The 20,023-nt window shown below is 31.6% G+C and overlaps 4 protein-coding genes, 1 long non-coding RNA gene and 1 other non-coding gene across 11 annotated transcripts in view; 3 read left to right on the forward strand and 3 right to left on the reverse strand.

Moving 5' to 3' along the window:
• Positions 1-10,756, reverse strand: part of LOC111426798 (split ends) — a 38,657-nt gene extending 27,901 nt beyond the window's left edge. For 4 of the 6 annotated variants that reach the window (XM_023061527.2, XM_023061530.2, XM_023061528.2 and 1 more), the window contains exons 1-2: positions 10,096-10,756; positions 1,325-1,348 (exon numbers count right to left, since the gene is read on the reverse strand). In XM_023061527.2, coding sequence (XP_022917295.2) covers positions 1,325-1,348; positions 10,096-10,178 — 107 coding nt within the window. In that variant the 5' untranslated portion in view covers positions 10,179-10,756. The remainder of the gene's footprint in view (positions 1-1,324; positions 1,349-10,095) is intronic. The other 2 variants (XM_071195850.1, XM_023061529.2) reach the window with 1 other exon arrangement.
• Positions 2,166-6,756, forward strand: LOC111426802 (uncharacterized). The gene is made up of 3 exons (XR_002707877.2): positions 2,166-2,264; positions 2,336-5,614; positions 5,786-6,756. It is a non-coding gene; the product is annotated as an uncharacterized lncRNA (long non-coding RNA).
• Positions 10,757-12,511: 1,755 nt separating the features above from the next.
• LOC111426393 (ribosomal protein L3) lies at positions 12,512-15,175 on the reverse strand. The gene is made up of 7 exons (XM_023060892.2): positions 15,121-15,175; positions 14,649-14,841; positions 14,311-14,479; positions 13,959-14,094; positions 13,516-13,702; positions 13,120-13,322; positions 12,512-12,934 (listed from the first exon to the last, which is right to left on the reverse strand). The coding sequence occupies exons 1-7, from the start codon at positions 15,121-15,123 to the stop codon at positions 12,593-12,595; spliced, it is 1,233 nt and encodes a 410-aa protein (XP_022916660.1). The 5' UTR covers positions 15,124-15,175; the 3' UTR covers positions 12,512-12,592.
• Positions 14,902-14,980, reverse strand: LOC111426803 (small nucleolar RNA U43). The gene has a single exon (XR_002707878.1). It is a non-coding gene; the product is annotated as a small nucleolar RNA U43 (small nucleolar RNA).
• A 333-nt stretch (positions 15,176-15,508) lies between the features above and the next one.
• Positions 15,509-16,335, forward strand: LOC111426483 (uncharacterized). Its single transcript, XM_023061015.2, has 2 exons — positions 15,509-15,773; positions 15,828-16,335. The coding sequence occupies exons 1-2, from the start codon at positions 15,718-15,720 to the stop codon at positions 16,207-16,209; spliced, it is 438 nt and encodes a 145-aa protein (XP_022916783.1). The 5' UTR covers positions 15,509-15,717; the 3' UTR covers positions 16,210-16,335.
• Positions 16,336-16,730: 395 nt separating this feature from the next.
• LOC111426487 (histone H3.3A) lies at positions 16,731-18,329 on the forward strand. Its single transcript, XM_023061019.2, has 3 exons — positions 16,731-16,839; positions 17,336-17,626; positions 17,681-18,329. Exons 2-3 carry the CDS (start codon positions 17,345-17,347, stop codon positions 17,807-17,809), a joined length of 411 nt encoding a protein of 136 aa, XP_022916787.1. The 5' UTR covers positions 16,731-16,839; positions 17,336-17,344; the 3' UTR covers positions 17,810-18,329.
• The last annotated feature ends 1,694 nt before the right edge of the window (positions 18,330-20,023 follow it).

Consider the following 20,023-nt stretch of genomic DNA (forward strand, 5'->3'; position numbering starts at 1 on the left):
AGTATTACAGTGTGATCAGAGATACTTATTACATAATAAAAATTCAACAAACAATGCAAAAACTAACTCGAGAAAAGTCTACATTCAATGCAATTGAGTTAAAGAAATCAAGTAGGAGTTGCATAAAATAGCTGGCATTGTATTTCCTTTTTTCTTAATTCAGTAGGTATTATGGATCTGATTATTAGTATTTAGTTCGTGTTTCGTCACTGTTCTAACTGGCTGCAAAATGTCATCTCGAAAAGAAATTTCTGTTAAAATTAGTAAATTGGTGATAAAACATCGAAAAGAAATCTTACGGCGAAATTGCCAAAAATGTAAATGTAAGCCGAGTTACAATGAGACTGATTCATTCGCTATCAAAATTCGTACAAGCCGGCCAAAGAAACTTTCTAGAAGAGATATTAGCTCCTTATTAAAAGAAGTGAGCAAAAACCGTAGAGTTAGCGCCCCAAAATTAGCTGACCACATCGCGACTGTATCTAAGTCTATCTAATAAGTCTGTGATTTCTGCTCCGCAGCGTTTGGTGTAGAAAAACTGGCATTCTTTGATGGAATTATGGATCGGTATAAATGTAAAAGTATTTTAGAACAAAATTTGAAGCCATCAGCTTGGCCCTCGAGGATCGCTGGTTATTCCAGCAAGACAATGACCCCAAGTATACCGCAAACCTTATCAAACATTGGTTGTTATATTATGCACCCATTCACTTGCATACACGTCCTCAGAGTCCGGATTTAAATCCAATCGACTATGTTTGGTAGCTTTAGGAACGTAAGATCCAAAATCGCAGATGCGAAAACACTGAAATCTGCGTTAGTCGAATCTTGGGCTGAAATAACAGCAAAAGAGACAACAAACTTAGTTGCCTCAACGCCACGACACCTACGTGCTGTTATAGAAGCTAATGGAGAGCCAACGAAATATTGAAAACTGCTGTGTATGTAAAGTTTTGTACCATTAATTTTTGTATTATTTCTTGAATTTTTAGTATATAGCTGTTAAGCTATTTGTGTTTTGTTCTTTTTTGTGAATAAGTAAGTATCTCTAATCACACTGTAAGACTAATTTTCTGTTATCTTATCACGTTGTACAAAAACTTCATAATTCAATGCTGTATGTAGACTTTTGTCCGCCACTGTATATATTTTTTTCTCCTAAAAATAAAAAAAAAACAAACATGCAAAACATCAAACGAGCTTAATTTGATTTTGAGACGTTACTTGTCAAAAAAAAAAAAAAAGAAATTTTTTGATCGATTTTTTTTTTAATTTTTGGGAAAAAGGAACACCGAGAAAATGGGACAATAAGACATAGATATACCTCATTTTCGGTGCGCCCGCGCAGCTAAAAAAAAGAGAAAAAACAAAAATTACTCATCGCTTCAACAAATATCTTTTTTTTTTAATCTTTATTATATTATTGCAAGTGGAACTCGGTTCTAAATCAGCAACCGTGAAGAAGGACTATTTTTCTCTCTCTCTCGTCGGTTTTTAACTTTTTGCGTAACAAGATATCTTTGCGAACGCCTTTACAACGCGTTTCATAAAGAAGAAAATAGCAACGCTCTATTTCCCCCCTATTCTAACATTTCATAAAAAAATATTTTTTATTAATTCAAAAAAAATAAAAATTATATATTTTGATTCTTGCAATAAGATAGAAAGAGATGGGAAAAATCGTGTTTCGGTCTCGAAAAACTTGGCAACGTCGCGGAATTACATAAGTTACTCACACAGACGTAGCTGCTTCGTTCATCACGAACACACACACACACAAAATACAAACGTAGAGGAGCCGGCTTCGATTGACGTCACGACACATAAAATGGTTACGCGAGTTCAGTGGTACCAAAACAAAATTTTCATTTTAAATCATTTCTTTTTATAATAATGGGAAATTAGGAGTGTATTAAATTAATCATCTTTAATCGTGTTGCTTTGTAGAGTGAAAAAGCAAAACTATTAATTGATAACGACGGTAACGAAAAAATAATGATTTAATCTAATCAATTTGTAATTGAATTTTGACTCAATGTGTTAGTTAAATAAAAAGATTACAAAATTTTCTTTCTCTAATTTTATTTTTTAATAAAAATAACTAAAAATAATAATTGTCAAGATTAATTCGAAAAATTTTGTTTATTTGAAGTTGGCAGTTTTGGAAATCGGCCATTTTTATAAATTTTTGACATAAACTTAGAGATGAGTTCTGTCAATCATGATGCTAACTGTAAAAAGTGGAAAATAATTTTCAATTCGGGGTAAGTAATACGTTTTGAATTAATAATTACACGTCTCTGAATTACACATTAAATCATTTATTTTTTTGAAGATGACATCGTCAAACTTTGACTTGGTCCTAGAAATTTCATAAAACTTAAAAATCAAGATGATACATTAGAATCAAGAAGATTGAGGTTAGAGTTAACATTCCACATTCTTCATAAAAAATGATAATTGTGATAGTAAAGATGGAATGAGGTTGTCAAAAATATTTAAAATCAAGGTGATAAAACTGCTCAGACCTTTCAAACTTACTTCTTTAGACAATTTGGAATCATGCAAGAAAATAGAGGAATCAAAAAACGTATTTTAACTCCAACTTTGAATTTTTGGTTACTTGGATTTCTTTTAAATTAGTTATTAGTGTATTATAGAACTTTATTAATACTGTTTTAGTTTCTGTTGGTGTCAACTATGTAATTAGAAGATTTTCGCTGTTTTAGAAGCAGTCAGATGCACTGTAATAATATCAAAGTTAACGAAAGAAAACCCGAGACGATCCACAACTCGAACTTCAATGTTCTCGAAGTTGTAGTATCTTCTGGGTCGCTAATGCTGGAATCTATGTCTTTGCCGAATTTAATCGAAGGCGTTGCAATTAATAATAACCTAATCTGCTTGAAACTAATTAACACAACTTACACAACCTCAACACAGTTGCAAAGAACCTCGGCTAAAGTTAGAGTCGACGTCCCTGCCTGGATCAAGATAAGACGTTACACTAATATTACATACTTATGAAACTGATGAACACACATCCTGTGTACTTGCGACCTCTTGCGAATTGTTCAAAAGAGATACATAATGATATAAAATTATTCAAAATAATGGAAACCTTATTGGTAATAATTAGAAACTTGTCTAAGAGTTATGGGTTTGTTTCTAACTACTCCAAGTTGTTCAAAATGATTCAAAGCTTGTCTCTAAAGTTGTCTAAATGTTTGGAAGTTGATTTAGCTACTCTAAGGTGTTGAAAATGACTACGACGTTCATTTAAAATTGTTCAAAATGAAGGAAAGTTGATTGGTAATCATTGAAAATTTGTCGAAATGATTGAGAGATGATTGTTAGGTACTCCAAGGTTCAAAATGATGAAAACTTGTTTAGTGATGATTGAAAACTTGTTTAGTAATAATTGAAAACTTGTGTAAATGACTAAGAATTTATTTATAGATAGTCTAAGTTGTTCAAAACGATCGAAACCTAATTGGCAATTATTGAAAATTTATCTAAATAATTCATAGCTACTCCAAGTTATTCAAAATGACTGAAAGCTTCTGCTAAGATTGTGCAAAACGGTACATAATTATGTTAACGTCACAATGACATTTATTTTGCCGTTATCCATAAACAAATCTTGTCTAACTATCTGTATACTCATAACAAACTCGAATTTGTAAAAATCGTACAATCGCAACCTTAATATTGAAATTATCTTTATCAGTTCATAAAAAAACTTTAAAATCAATATAAATCGGAACATTAGGGCTGAAAAACTGTGGATTAAGTTCCAACCTTACACATAATAGGTTATGAGACGACAGATCTGAGGAATTAACTTAGAACCGATCGCCTATAACATCTCGTTCTCGATATCTGAAATTTAGGTTCATTCAGCGGGTTGGGTAACTTTTTTATTACTCGTCATGTTCAACTGTAAAATTAGGTGACAACTCAATCTTTCCTTTATTTCTCCCTCCTATTGAAAGGTATCCTTAGTATCATCCAATATTCTTAATCAAGTGTAATGCTTGTAATAAATCAAGCGTGTTAGCTATCATTACTTAGCCAAGATGTAGTTTGTATTTGTCCCTGTTAGATGTAGTAAACCGAATTTTTCAAAATGTCTCATAATATTCGAGCTTTCGGTGTTTTATGGTATTTGTCAATTCAGTTGAGTCGCCATACAACTGTTTAATTCATAATTGTATCTACCCAGTCAATCTTCAAGGTCCTTCTATACGCCCATATCTCAATTAGGTGTCCGTTAATGTCTGGGACTCAACCCTTACTATCTATTCTGCATTATTTTCTACATAACACTTCTATTTTGCTTTTTTAAATTGTACTGGCTCTGCATTCCCAACTCCGCATGAATTCTAGTACCATTAAGTCAATTTGGGCGACAATTTCGGTATCGATCATCTTTATTTAGTCCAAATGAGTCATCACTCTGTTAATTTTTATTTATAATGCAAGCAGATCTCTAACCAAGACAACGAAAGAAAGATGCTGTCATTGAATTTGTTTTAGTTTTAGGTCAACCATGTATAACCTTACACCACGTCACACGTCAAAAATGACTGACATATAGTAAACTGCCACCTTCACTTTAGTGTCAAATTTGACGTTTCTTATTGCTTGTACGTTTTTTTGAGATAATTTCGCAGTATTTGGGTTCATTTTAAAAGTATAAATGCATAAACATAGCTATAATTTTAATAAACATGGTTTAAAAAGAATTTATAAATGTCACAAAACTTCAAGGTTAAGGTCACCCAAAAACTGTGCCAAAAAAATAGCTAAATTAAGATTTGTCCAAAATATTTCTTGTTATAAATAACTCCAAAACAAATTTTCTTTTTCGATTTAATTCCAAAATTAAAATTTACTATATCTATATGTATGATATTAGAACAAGTCCTAACAAGTATTTTAACGTCGCGCTTTATTTCTAGCCGCAACGGTATTTATTTTTAGGCCGTCCGTGTTCCTATTTTCGAGTCGCTTTCCCTTCTGCGACGACCGTTTAAAGAATCGACCACAAACAACACTTTTTCAATTTCCTCTATCAACCCAATCAAACAAAACGAATCATTTAAAGTACTTCTAGCAAAAAAATAATAATAAATTTTATTAAAATAAAAATAAAATCTTCTTTATATTCATCTACAAAGTCTAGACGGACAAAAAGAAGGATCACGGAGAAGGCCAGGTTTTGTTAAAAAGGGCAAAGATGCCCTTGCGGAAGGTCAACACTCACACATACACACCCAACACTCACATACAAGACAATTTTAAGTCTCTTTTTTCCTCTCCTTTCTTTTCTTTGAAAGAGGGTCTTACTTCTACCTGCTGACGATTTAAAAAAAGGGGACCTTCGAGAAACCGTACCTGAAAAACCCTAAATACGAAGAATACGAAAGTTTGAGAAGAAGAATAAATTAAAAAAAAAATAATAAATGATTTTTGGTGAATGTAGGGCATCCTTCGAGATGGTCCAAATATTACAAAACTAGTTTCGTAAAGAAATCGATTTCTCGTCATCATAAATTCATGTTAAATAATTTAGAAGATTATTACTGGGTTTAGGGTAGGTAATTGCAAGGTACGAAATGGGACAGATTTTTTTTGTGTATTAAATGAAATTTTTATCTTGGGAAGATACAAATGTATTTTTGAACCACGTCACTATACTTTTTAATGTTTTCAATTGATAATAAACTGATATGATTTCATTTTTAGATAAATTTTTATTTTAGAGATTTATTTTTTTTAGTATCCGGAAAAAAAAGAATTCGGAGCGGCGTTGAAAACAAAGAAGATCCGCCGCGGATTAGGCAATTGTTTCCCGACAGCGTACAACGAAACAATGATCCATTGTGACAGAGAGAGAGAGAGAGATAAAAGCAGAACGAGGGGAAAAGAGTACCTCCCGTCTTTTGTTTTTCACATGATGGCGACCGGCGGACGAACCAACCCAACAACAACAACCATCAGCGTCAGAAACACATCAGTAGCGTCGCCGTCGGTCGTTGCTCTTATTACTCTATAAAAGTCGCAACACCGCGAAAATTTTGCAACTCGCTAATTTCTATTTTAAAATTTTTTTTTGAAACAAACGCTAACAGACCCCGGAGCAACTAAAATGAAGAACGGTTACGAAAATACAATAGCGGGGAAAATGGCCGACTTTAAAGCCGAACTAATACAACAACCCAGCTCGCAATGGAAGCTTCGAGAGTTGACGGGCGACCCTCCCTTCAAACTCTAATAGCCACCTCTCCTTCTATCGTTTGAAACGAAGGGGTGACGAGAGAGAGCAAACAAAAAGAGAGAGAAACAAAGAGAAATAAAGGGAAAGAGACTGCACCTGTCCCTGCTGCGTTGCCAAATTTACAAACAAAACAATATTGAATAAACTCTCTCTTTAAACATCTTAAAATCCTCAATAAATAATAATAAAAAATTATTACGTCAAATTTGTTAATTCGAATTGGTAACCCTGGAAACAAATATAAATCTTACGCGAAAATGAACATTTTCGAAATAAGAATTTAACTTTCAACACCCTGTGCCTTGAAAACCACCGACATGTATATAAAAGATGTTAGGTTAAATTGTTATATTTTGGTATCTAGTGTCTCCGGTATTCGGATTTTCCATTCTTTCTTACTCACCCTGTATAACGTTGCAAAATTATTCAAAATGATTGGTAGCAATTGAATGGCCTAATAATAAATGAAAAAACTGCTTCACTACTCAAAGTTGTTTTTTAATGATCAAAAAATTCGTCTAGAATTGTTCATAACAGATGCATAATGTTCAAAATGATTGAAACATGATTGGTAATCATTACAAATTTGGCTAAAAGATAAAGAATTGGTTTATAGTTACTCCAAGGTGTTCAAAATGTTTGAATACTTCACCTAAAATAGTTCAAAATAACTACATAATGCTGCTAAAATATTCAAAATGATTGTAACTTGATTGGTAATCATTGGATAGTTGTCTAAACACTGCGAATTGGTTCATAGCTACATCAGATCGCTCAAAATAATAAAATACATCATCTAACATTGTTCAAAATAGATACACAATGTTACAAAATTATTGAAAAATGTTATATAGATTTTTCAAATATATTGAAACGACATCTTGGTTTAGCTATAAGCCACTTTTCAGTTTATACCTATTCGAGGTTGTTCAATATTGTTCAAGAACTGATTCCTAGCACTTTCAATTTGTTGAAAATGATTAAAAGTTTCATCTAGAATATTTCAAAACTGGTACATAATATTGCAAATTGTTTAAAGTGTTTATGTTAACGTGGAAAGTGCCTGTGATATTCTGTGTTGGGATCGTTCCTCACTACCTAATTCTATTTGCGTGCACCTTCTCCATAACGTAAAGCATAAATCCGCTTTTCCTGTTTGACATGAAACGAGTCTTTCTCTTGTATTTTTATTGTATGGTGACTTCCCTTATTCCAACGGGCAAATAAACGCCCATCTTCATTCATTCATTTATTTTTGGTTCGTCGATTACACCTTCACTAAACATAACCAATTTGACCGCATCGACAGGAAATAACGAGAGTATAACTTGTGATGCGGAATACGTGTCATATCTGACAAAAACAATGTATCCGAGATTGATTTTCGATTTTTTGTAATATCTTTTCCACATTTATTTTTTTTTTTTCTTGCAACAAAGCGTCACGAACGTGTGCAGACAATCGAAACTAAAAAATATCGTAATAAGAAATTTGATCATGCGTGGGAAAATACTAACTGTGATGAAATGGTTTAGAAACTACATATATTATATTTAATACATTTTGTTGTTTAATAAATAACTCCAATTTATAGGAAAGTAAGGTTATGTTTCCATAAAAACTTCACCGATTGATTTGAGGTGTAAAAATCACTTCGTGGGATCTAAAATCACTTTAAATAGTTTGCGTCTGCAAACCGCTTTTTTGAAGGGGTTTTTGAACCAATTAAACTTTTCTTTTTCATAAAAATTTCATTTAAATGACAAATGTCAAAAATTGACGTATCTTATTTCGGTGGTTAACGCTAGATAGGGTTAGTTAAAAACGAATTATTTCTTCTTTAAAGATTTAAACGAAATTTAAAATTTCTAAATAAATACTAAAATAATTAAATAATTTCGACTTACTCCGTTCATTTTCTTTAATAATTCACAAAAATTTATAAAATTACCCAAAAAATTGACGAGATAAAAAATGTGGTTATGTTTCGATGAAATTTTTTTTGATTAATTTGGAAGGGAAAAATTTCTTCGTGGAAGCTAGAACCGCTTTAAATAAATAATTTGGGTCTTCAGAAACGTATTTCGACATTTCTTTTGGTTCAATTACATCTTCCTTTTATGAAACATTCGATGATTTTAGAAATTGATAAGTAGTGGTTGAAACAGGTTTAAATGTCAAAAAACGATTTAATTTGGATGATTACCAATAGATGGGGGTGAGCAATTGAGTTTTTGTAAAACTTTTTTTCTATTTAGTTTTAAAAAAATTACAGAATTAATATTTAAATAATAACGACTTCCTTTTTTTAATAAATCATCCCGTATTTCTTATATATCTAAAAATTTTAAATAAATAAGAAAAAAAGTTGCGACGAAATTTTCTTTGATTAATTTGGAGAGGAATAATCTCTTCGTATTTCGTGTTCTTTTTGGTTCAATTACATCTTCTGTTTATGGAAAATTCGATAATTTTAGGTTGAAAAGTCAAAAACGATTTAATATGAATGATTACCGATAGTTGAGTGCGCAATTGTTAAATAAAAACATACAAAATTAGGCTATGTTAGGACGAATTTTTTTTTGATGAATGTGAGGTTGAAAAACTTCTTCGTAGAAGCCAAAATTACTTTAAATAAATAATTTGCGTCTTCAAAAACGTATTTTGATGAGTTTCCTGGGTAAATACATACAAAATTTGAAACGTCACAAAACGATTTAATGTGGATGATTACCGATAGATGGGGGAACAATTAATTAATAATTATTAATTAAAACAAAGTAATGAATTAATAAATTAACTAATTATAGAATAAAACTTAACATTCGATTTATTTTACACGCGTAATAACTTTTCGTACTTTGATCAAAATATTAACATCCAAAAATAGTTTTATTTATATCCGATTTATCAAAGTTTCTCAATCAACGACATTTATATTACATTAGTTTCAAGGTTTTCCATAAAAATTAATCCAAAATTTCAAAGAAACAAACACATACTCCCTTATTTGCTTTCATTTAATAAAATTTATCAACGTTGTGTCAACATTTTTAGGACGGCTAATACAATTTATAGCGTTGATCACGTTTCGACACAAAATAAGTCGAAATAAATAATAACATCGAATTTATTCGATAAAAAGAATTATTTGTTAATCGATAAAATAATGTTTTTATTATTTTTTCGTAATTTTTTATTGTTAGAGATTTTGATGTTTTTAGAATTGGTAGTAAAAGAAACCGTTTTTTTTTTAGTTTTGACAGAAGAAATGTCATTATTTAATTGACAGATTAAAAAAAATGAAAATCGATCAATTACGATTATTATTGTGGCAATTTATTTATTTTTTTTAAATAAAAGTGGGTTGTTTTATGTGGGGGTTAATGTAAAACCGAAAAAAGTGTTTCTTTCCCTTTTATATAGTAGAAAACCCAGTCTGGGGCGTTTGGAATATAGCTGCATAATAGCCCGTTGTATTAACCGAGGTAAAAACATCGTTTACAGTTATTAATAAAACCAGTTTTATACAATATATCAAAAAAAAGCTTTAAATTTAGCTTTTTGCGTTTCCGGTATGATTGAAATGATGTTTTTCGCGGATTTAGTGAAAAATAAAACGCGAAATGAAAAAGAAACAGTTCGAAAATAAGGACGAACTCACGCGTCTACGTTGGCCATGGAAAGCTGGCTGTGGCGGTTATATCGTTCGACCTAAAAATATCGAACGAGAAAACACAAACACACATCATTTCTAAAGGGTTTTTTTTGTTGGTGTTCGATTATTTTTTAATAAGTAAATTGAAAATTACCGTTTAAAATGTTCCCGGATGCGCTCCTCTCGAATGTTATCGGGTAAATTGCCGACCCAAAGATGTCTAGTCTCTCTAACCATTTTGCCCTGGACAACTCATTGAGAATTTTTTTGGGTCCGCCGCCGCGCACACACTCAAAAACAACACTATTTCACCGCAGAACACCGCCGTTTCAACAACTTCATCATCATCATCAACAACTTGATCATCATCACCATAAATTATTTTCCCGCACCAAACACTTGGATTAAATCACCCCCAAAAAAAAAGAAACTAAATTTTGTTTAGAAAAAAAAATAAATCACTAAAAAATAAATCTCACTGTTAGGATTCCTCCTCCATTTTTATTTTTATTTTTCTCACTAAATCACTTTTTTTTAACAAAACCACCACTTTAAATGATCAAAAGAAAAGAAAACCACAGCACACTCTTTATTATTTATTTATTATTATTATCAATAATAATAATATAATTTTTATAACAACATTTTTGACCCTCTTTTTCTACGCACACTAACTCACTACTTACACACACACTATTTACACTACGAAGGAAATGACACACCAAAAAAAAATAATTTTTTTTTACGAGACGGGTGTGCGGGGGCCAACTTTCAGAGTTGCGTTTAAGCGAGGACTCACAACGTACTGCGCGAACTCTAACAACGAATGATCACCGGACCGAACGGAACCAAACCGAGACGTGCGTACTCGGTTTCGCGACGAAGACGGAACGAGAATAACACGAAATCGGGAACGTACGTCCGAGTTTTGGAGCGTACCGTTTCGTGTATTAAAACGGTATCGCTTTCCTTTATGTTCCGTCTCGCTCCGACTACGAAAAAGAACACAAACCTGAAGAAATATATATTATACTAGGCGAACCAAAAACATTTTTGGTCTTCTTCTCTCAACTTCCGTTTTTCATTCGTTTTGTTTTATTCGTTTCGTTCGGTTTTCTTATTTATTTCGTTTTTGCGAAACGGGATTTAAAGTATTTAAATGAAAAAGGTTAAATTTTATTTTCGTTTTTTATTTAACACAAAATATAAAAACAATCGATATTTATAATCGGAAATAACAATAAAACATTAATCTAGTACGTCAAAATTGACGTTGTCAAATTAAAAAAAAAAACTTGTATCGAAGAAATCTTGTTTCACTTTTGAAATGGACAAAACCTCTCGGCACAACTGCCTGATACGTTATCAACTGGTTTTATAAGCAGTTTATGGTATTTTGGTGGGGTTAGAAAGGTAGACGTGGCCGATTTATGGGGGCATGCGTACCAAAAACACCGTTCAATACCGTTTTAACACAAAAAGAAGACATCTATTGGGGGAGATTAAAATATTTTATTACAGATTCCTGTAATATGTAATACACACCCTATTTTTTTTTATTAATCTATTTCAATATTGTACAGAGTAATACTTAATTTAATAATACTGTGTGCTTAAATAGGATGATTTGTCGATATATAAATAATAGCAACCGTAAACAAATATGATTATTGAAGTAATAATGAATTATGGCCTTTATATTATATTTAGAAATAAAGCAACATTTACATGGTGTAGTGTTGATGAATCTATAAAAAAAAATAATAAAGAAATTGTTTAAAGGTTTTAAGATAACCTAACCTAAAAAGGATAAATCCTTTGGATAAATCAATAAATAAATACAAAGATTATTAAAATACATGCTTGAAATAAAGGAAATTATTTTATTCCTACCTTTATTCCTACATAAAAAGAATCTTAGTATTTAATCTTTACACGATAACAGAAGGACACAGTTGGATTTAAATAGGTGTTCAAAGTTCCTTGAAATGGATAACTATATTCTTATTAATGTGTATTAATTAGAAAATATAAAGAAAATGTAAAAATTTATCATACAAATGAACAAAAGTGAAAAATAAAATTTTGTTGTAAACGGAAGTTAAATTTATTAAATGAAAATTGTTAAAAATTATTAATGAAAATTGTTGTTAATACACCAACAAAATGATATTTATAAACGATTTCCTTCCAACTTAATCGTATTTATAGATATAAAGGATAAAATTTCCTAACCTCTAATTTGAAGTGTTTGATTAAAATTCTTTTATAACTTGAAAATTAAAAATGTTAGGATAAAATGTCAATGAAAATTGTTGTTAATATAACAACAAAATGATATCCATAAACGATTTCTTTCCAACTTATCCGTGTTCGTAGATATAAAGGATAAAATTTCCTAACCTCTAAATTGAAGTTTATTAGTTTAATCATAGCCTTTGATATCTTTCAATTCAAATCGTCCTACCTACGGCTTACTTTGAACGTATTCATAAACTCTATTTCAGAGATTAACATCTTTATTAAAACTTATTTTAAAATTTAAATTAAAGTATAACAAAATAAATAAATCAAATTAAATTTTTTTTATTTATTAAACCATCTTAGTCATTACATAACCCTTAAAAACACAAACGTCAAAAAGAGTAAAACTAAGAAGTGGTTGCTGCAGCAGTGGCTTTTTCGTCCTCCTTGATACGATCCTTCTTTAAAGTACCCATAAAATCGCTCTTGTCCTTTGGCGTCTGGAAGCGACCGTGCCCAAATTTGGATGAAGTATCGATAAACTTGAGGTTAATCTTTTCGAGGGCAACGCGTTTCGTATGAACCAAAAGAGACTTCCTCAACGTGATCACCCGCTTTTTAGGCCCCATACAACAACCCTTAATCATAATGAAATCGTTGTTGACCTCACCATAATGAGGGAAACCACCCATCGGAGTAATCGTTTTTTCAGTTAAATCGTATTGGGTTGAAGCGTTATTTTTAATAACCTAAAAGTTAAAAAAAAATTTAATTAATAAATGTCATCAAATGACGTTTGAGGTTAAGATTTTTTTGAGGTTAATTCAGACCTATCATTCATAATCACGGATTTTTTTCATAATCCTTTTGGCTTCGTAAGTTTCATCATTTATTTATTAATTAATAAGGGTAATTAAAGATTTATTTTTCTTACTTTTCCGTCTTTTGTATGTATCCCTGCTCCGATTCTATAAATTTTCTTATTCATTTCGGTACGGTGATGATAACCCTTTTGACCGGCGCGAGCAACTGTGAAAGATACTCTCGATGGATGCCAAGCCCCAATACAAGCAACCTTTCGGAGACCTTTATGCGTTTTCCTGGGAAGTTTCTTTGTGTGCCAACGGGATGTGACACCTAAAAAAAATTAAAAATGATTTAAATAACATAATAAATTAGATTGTTAAGTTTTGAAGTTAGAATTAATTTCAGTAGGAAGGCAGCAACATGATCGTATCCTCAATGATTTTATTCAGGTTTCAATACACATCATGCGTTCTCATCACATTGATTAATTCAGCAATTAATGGGCAACATTTTTTGAGGTTACCTTTATATCCTTTTCCTTTTGTAACTCCGATACAATCTATCATCTCATCTTGAGCAAAAACGTTGGTTATGGGGATGGGTTTTTCTAAATGCTCGCGAGCCCATTTAACTTTATCTTCGATGGTGCCTCCATTGAGTTGAATTTCCATGATGTGGGCTTTCTTTTGGCGTTGTTTCAACAATTTCATCTAAATAAACCAAAAAATTTTGTTAAAAGGAATTAAATTTTGATTTGAGATTGTAACGAGCATGGTTTTTCCAAGTGTCATTGCCTAAGTGGCTACACAGTGACTCAGGAATATGCCCGATGCACCTCCCAAGGGGTACATTCTCTTTGACACTGCGATGAAAGCCCCATTAATAAAAGACTTTCTTCATCGCCAGTTAGGGGGTAAGCCCGATCACTGATCGTGTCAATTATTGATAATCAAAAATAAAACCAACCTGAGTGTGAGCGATAACTCGAACAACTTTGCAATATTTAACAATTTTCTTAAAATCTTTTTCGATACTCTTCTTCCCAAGCTCATCTTGCCACTTTTTCGAGGCCTTCGTAAACGCCTTCTTCTTACTCTTGTACCTTAACGCATAAAAAAGATCGAAACATCTTTAAAAACGTGATAAAACGAGCTCCTTTAAAAATAAAATTCATAAAGGGCAGTCTCATAATTTAGCGGAGACTTAAAATCCCTTCCCATCACCACCGACTACTTCATTTTTGAGTCGAGTGGTGATTAAAAATTCTCTCATCTTTTTAAAAGAGAGGAGAGTCAAAATGATTAAGTTAATATCTCACCAATTCTTATAGAAACGTCTTCTACAATCTTCAGAAAGATGCTCAGCCCAAACAGTAGCTAATGCTCTTAAACCATGGGGTGTTTCAATGTACCCAACACAACCAACGATAACCATTGGAGGTGTTTCTAAGATTGTTACGGCTTCAACAATTTCTTTCTTATTAATTTCTAAAAAGGAAAATTTAAATTAATGAATGACATAATCTCAAAAGAAAAATTCTTTTTTCCTTTTTTAATCAGACCTATCATTAATAATCATTTTTTTCATAATCCTTTTGGCTATTAGCTTTATCATCATCATAATTAAGCAATTTTGATACAAATTTGTAAAACTTACTTGATCCAGGGCGATCGGCTTCGCGCAAAACATGGGTCATACCAGCTTTATACCCAATAAAAGCGGTGAGATGTACCGGCTTGGTTGGATCATCCTTCGGGAAGGCCTTAACTTTACCACGATGTCTGCGGGACCTCTTTTTGGGGTAGAACCCCATCGATCCATGACGGGGGGCGCTAAACTTCCTATGGGACTAAAACACCATAGTTAATATCGCAACTAAACCGATAAAGTCATCAAATTTAAACGATTATTAATCAGACCGCCCTAGAATTGAATCTACATAAAATATTTCAGTAGACGTTCTAACCTTAAATTCTAGAAATCATCATGTAATCGAAATAACATTTTAAAGGGATTAAATTATGTTTAAATTGATGGATTTGAACCGAATTAAATCAACTTGATAAAGGATTATGTTGAAATTTGCGGATTAATACCAAACAAATAAAATTAAAAGAAACAAACTTACCATCGCAAAAAGTGTGAACAAAATGGGAGAATACGTCACGTGTTTCCACTTTTATACCATGTCAGAATTCGGGGGAACCAACCTAAATTAAATATATTTTCTTCAGCTTTAAATAGATAAATTAATTAATTTTATTATACATAATTAGTTATTTTGCATTAAATAGCTTTTTACTTAATTTTATTTTGATGAATTAATTTAATTCCGAATTTATTTTGTTTATTTATGCACAAACATCAAAATAGAAATTCCCCTAGATTATAAATTAATTAAAAATAAGCTATTTTATTAAATTAATTAATTATAAACCCGAATTTATTTCTTATTAACAAAAAAATAATGAATTAAATAATAATTAGAAATAATTAAATGCTTTAAACAAAATTGATTAAACGTCGTTTAATCGTCAAATAATTAAGTGAAAAATCATCGTTTCGGTTAAAATCAACTTAACAACTTCTTTCGAAATTCCAGTTTATACACATTTTCAGTTTATTATCAAATATTTTTGGATTTAATAAATAATTGCGGTAAAAAAGAAACATAACCTAAGAAAAAAATAACATAACCTCAATACATCACGTTTACCCAATTATAATGTCTTTGTTGAGGGTTTTTATTAATACTTCTAGGTCTAATTTATTAAAACCAAGGTAATTCCATTTTATTTTATTAATTATTAAAATTTAGATTCAATTTTTTTTTAGTCGTGGACCCAAATTTTTTTATTCGAATAAAAGTAACATCGATAATGAAAAAATTAAGGATGAAGATGATAAACCGATAAAATATTCAATGTCCCCGGCTAGTAAATGGAAAGCTGAGCAAACTCGTAGTGGAAATAAAAATCAACGATTGTGGTACGAACCCTACGTGGTTATTGCAAGCCTCTCGGCTATGCTAATTTATTTTTGCGTATTAAGAGAAGAGAACGATATCGATTTAGAGTTACAAAAAAGTCTTTACGCTCGAATTGAAGGACTTGAGGAGCACCAGCTTCGTGTACTTTTAGATTATAATAAACGGCATGGTTTGGAAACTCGGGATATAATCAAACGGTTAGATGAAATTGAATCATCACGAAGATGAATTTTAATAAATTGTGTAAATTTTAAGGTATTTATTTGTTGAGGAAATTAGGAAAATGATGTTTGAGGTTTATGTAATGGGAAATTATTATCTTAAATACATAAAAATACATAATAATTCATAAAATCGTAATTTTTAATTAATTCCAAATTATTTTCGATTAATAAAATAACTTTTTTTAATTTATTAATCACGAATTATTTAATTAATTAATTTGTTATTAATTAATCCTAAATAAACGTTGAAATTTCCGTCTAAATATAGCCATGACGTCAAATAAATCAATTTTGCGTCATAACCCCGATCGAGTTCGGACTTGTTTTGTATTAAAATTAAAAATAAGTATAAAAACATCATTTTTGAGCAATCACACGTTTAATTAACGCAATAATTTAGTAAAAAATCACGTTTATATAAAATAATTTAGCACAGATTTTTGAAAATCCGAGGTTGATCTTAGGTGACCTCTAACGGACCAATCGGGAGCGTCGTTATTTTGACCAATCAAAAGCGCTTATTCACCAGAACCTTATCCAATATAAACATTCGAAGCGTAGCGTCAGTTGTGTTCGTGCATCTGCAGTTGCAAGACGTGAAATTAGTGTATTCCGAATTGTCACGGATTGAAGTGTAAGTTAAAATCTTTCGAATCGGCCCAAATTCGCGTTAAAAACGCCCCACGCGACGTTATTTCCCCTTTTAACGCGTTTTAACATTTTCAAATAGGACGTTAAAGGTGTTTTTCCGAAAATTTTTGTGATCAATGAGGAAACCTAGAAACGGCCGCCATTACGTGTTTTCACCGTAGGCGAATTTTTTAGATTTTTCTCTAGACTTTTGATGCCCAAAAAACCCTAAAAAATCGCTTTTTTTTTATTTCAAACTGCGAGCGAGAGTTAGTTAACACCGAATCGGTGCATTCAGATTATTTTTTAGCTTTAAAATCATTTTGGGCGGGATTAATTTAATAACAAAGGTTGAAGAGATGCTGATGCCGTGAAAGTTGGAGTTAATGTAGGGGGCGTTGTTTTAATTGTTGTGAAGTTAACCACGTGATTTCTTTTTTCCCGCCAAAATTTAAAATTAAATTTTTAATTAATTTATTTTTAATAATTTTATTTTTTAGTGATTTGAGATGGCCCGTACAAAGCAAACAGCCCGTAAATCTACGGGAGGAAAAGCGCCCCGTAAGCAGTTGGCGACGAAAGCAGCCCGTAAATCGGCCCCTTCGACTGGAGGAGTTAAAAAACCCCATCGTTACCGCCCGGGTACCGTAGCCCTCCGTGAAATTAGAAGATATCAAAAATCTACTGAATTGTTGATTAGAAAATTGCCGTTTCAACGATTGGTGAGAGAAATCGCTCAAGATTTCAAGACTGATTTACGTTTTCAGTCCGCTGCAATCGGGGCTCTTCAGGTAACTAATATAAATTGATTAATTAATTTGTAGTCAAATTTAATTATTTTATAGGAAGCTAGTGAAGCTTATCTCGTTGGTCTCTTTGAAGACACCAATTTGTGCGCTATCCACGCTAAAAGAGTCACCATTATGCCGAAAGACATCCAATTGGCACGCCGAATCCGCGGTGAACGAGCTTAAGTTGATATTTTGGTGATTATTCACATTAAAACAAGTGTTTTGTGTTCGTTTAATTTTTTTAAAGTTTCTTTTTTTGTTTTTGAATTATGTTAAATGGTTTTTTTAAAAGAAAAAAGTAATAAATTATTTCCTGGCCCTAAAATCATCATCTCGATCTTTTCTAAACGGTAGTTTCAACAGCGAAAAATTTTAATTTGATTGTTTAAATCTTATTGTAGCTAAGTTCACATTTGTTTATTTTTTTTTCTGGTGGGGCCTTTAGTTTACGAGTTCTTACTGCCGTTAATGTAGCGTTTAAACGATTAATACGTGAAAATAAAAAAAAATGTATGGATTTATATATGATTCATTGGATATGTATGGGAATTTTTAATTCCGACAATGTGTAACATTTAGAATTTTTGATGAGTAGTCAAAAATTAAAATTTTACACCTTGTATTCTGTCCTTTAGTATGTACACATTAGTTTCTAAGTTTTTTCTATGTAAGTTTATTTAAATAAATATCAGTACTACATTAATTTTTTTATTATTTATTAATAGAGGGAGACTTGGTGAGGTATGTTGAATTGGTAAGGGAGAGGATTAGGGGAAAGATATAACGATACGGGAACCAGCCATGGTGGGACCTAAGATGATAGTTTATGATGTGGACAGAGAAATGAGCGAGGGGGTGATGTACAACAGTTGGGTAAAAACCAAGGTCTATAGAACATAAGGTTACCCAATACCGATTCTCCTCCTCTGAGAGGCAAGGTGGGTCAGTGACGTAGCTGGTTCTATGAACAACACAACACGATGCGAGGTTTAAATATTTTATATAGACTGTACCCAAGACTGTACCACAGTATAGGCACGTATAGGCTATCTTTTATTCTGACTGTATCGAACCAGTGACGTCAATTTGCGGGGTAATAATCGATACTACAGAGGCACAGAATAACCAGAAATGACAGCTTTGTCGGAACGTTTGATGTTTTAGATTGGCGAGTTTGGGACCTCGATGCTTTGGCGCCATGTATGGCTCCACTGTTTCAGCCATTTTATTGGAGTTTATAATACAGGTTCACACGCTTAAATTTGTATCGTAAAAGAATTATTTATACACAGCATTTTTTTTTTGTGTTTATACTATTATTTTATTTAATAATATAATATACATACACAATTTATATATAAAAGTAGAATTGCAATATAAATTTTTTTAATCCATCGTTATTGATAATTTTAAGGACAGAATTACACGTTCTTAGTAATTTATCCAAACAGTTAATGATAAGAAACATTATTTAATTATTTGAGATCACGTACTTATATAAACTGATGTATATATCATAAATAGACTTTAGGTTAGAGTCAGTATGTTAAACTTTTATTAGTAAATAATAAACCGATGTGATATTAGCTCAAAATAAACTCCAATAAAATGGCGATTCACAAGGCCCCATTTTGTCTAGACGGGCTCACTGTCATTTCTGGTTATTCTGTGACAGAGGCATAGGGAATGAGGTAACCTTATGTTCTATAAACCTTGGGTAAAAACATGACCGAGAGGGCCAAGGGGTTAGGATAGGTTAGGACGACTTTCGAGCCAAAATGGCGGCAAACCGCGGTACTTTGATATTACATCTTACATCTAAAGTCCCTAGATTTACAAAGTACCGCGGTTCATGACGCCTGTTTTCGACCCAAAATGGCGGTTTGACAACTTGTCACTGCATCTCACCACTTATTTACAAAAATATTGCCGTCTTGTTGCCTTTGGAGTTGCAAAAATAGCAGTAAGAAGGGCTTTCGACTCTTAACAGTACCACGAGAAAAAAGAATGGAGTTTTGGCGTAATGTTATCAATAGAACGACATAGTTTTAAATTTCCCGCTTGACTTTCGAGCCAAAATGGCGTCAAACAGCGGTACTTTGTAAATCTACTTGACATCTTGTATAATTGGAACATTTTAAAAAATCGATGAATACACAATAGATGGAAATAAATTATTAATAGATTATGTTTTGGTGATTTATTACGAACAATTTTCATTTACGAGATTTAAAAGAATTTTGATCCATAAAATTCACCCCATCTAGCGGCAACAATCTACATTAAATTAATTTTTGGCAATAAATTGTTAATTTTACGAAAAAGAAAGTGTTATTCAACCAAAACACTTTTGTGAAATCATATAATTAAAATTCTTACGATTTATTACACCAAATT

This window comes from Onthophagus taurus, chromosome 5 (genome assembly GCF_036711975.1).
Source record: "Onthophagus taurus isolate NC chromosome 5, IU_Otau_3.0, whole genome shotgun sequence".
NCBI classification, from domain to species: domain Eukaryota; kingdom Metazoa; phylum Arthropoda; class Insecta; order Coleoptera; family Scarabaeidae; genus Onthophagus; species Onthophagus taurus.

Coding starts and splice junctions, on each gene's coding strand:
- LOC111426393 (XM_023060892.2), bottom strand. Junction 14,480..14,648: donor AGCCGATCGCCCTGGATCAA/GTAAGTTTTACA, acceptor TTTCCTTTTTAG/AAATTAATAAGAAAGAAATT. Junction 13,703..13,958: donor GAGTTATCGCTCACACTCAG/GTTGGTTTTATT, acceptor TGGTTTATTTAG/ATGAAATTGTTGAAACAACG.
- LOC111426483 (XM_023061015.2), top strand. CDS start 15,718: ATGTCTTTGTTGAGGGTTTTTATTAATACTTCTAGGTCTAATTTATTA. Junction 15,774..15,827: donor TCTAATTTATTAAAACCAAG/GTAATTCCATTT, acceptor ATTTTTTTTTAG/TCGTGGACCCAAATTTTTTT.
- LOC111426487 (XM_023061019.2), top strand. CDS start 17,345: ATGGCCCGTACAAAGCAAACAGCCCGTAAATCTACGGGAGGAAAAGCG. Junction 17,627..17,680: donor CTGCAATCGGGGCTCTTCAG/GTAACTAATATA, acceptor ATTATTTTATAG/GAAGCTAGTGAAGCTTATCT.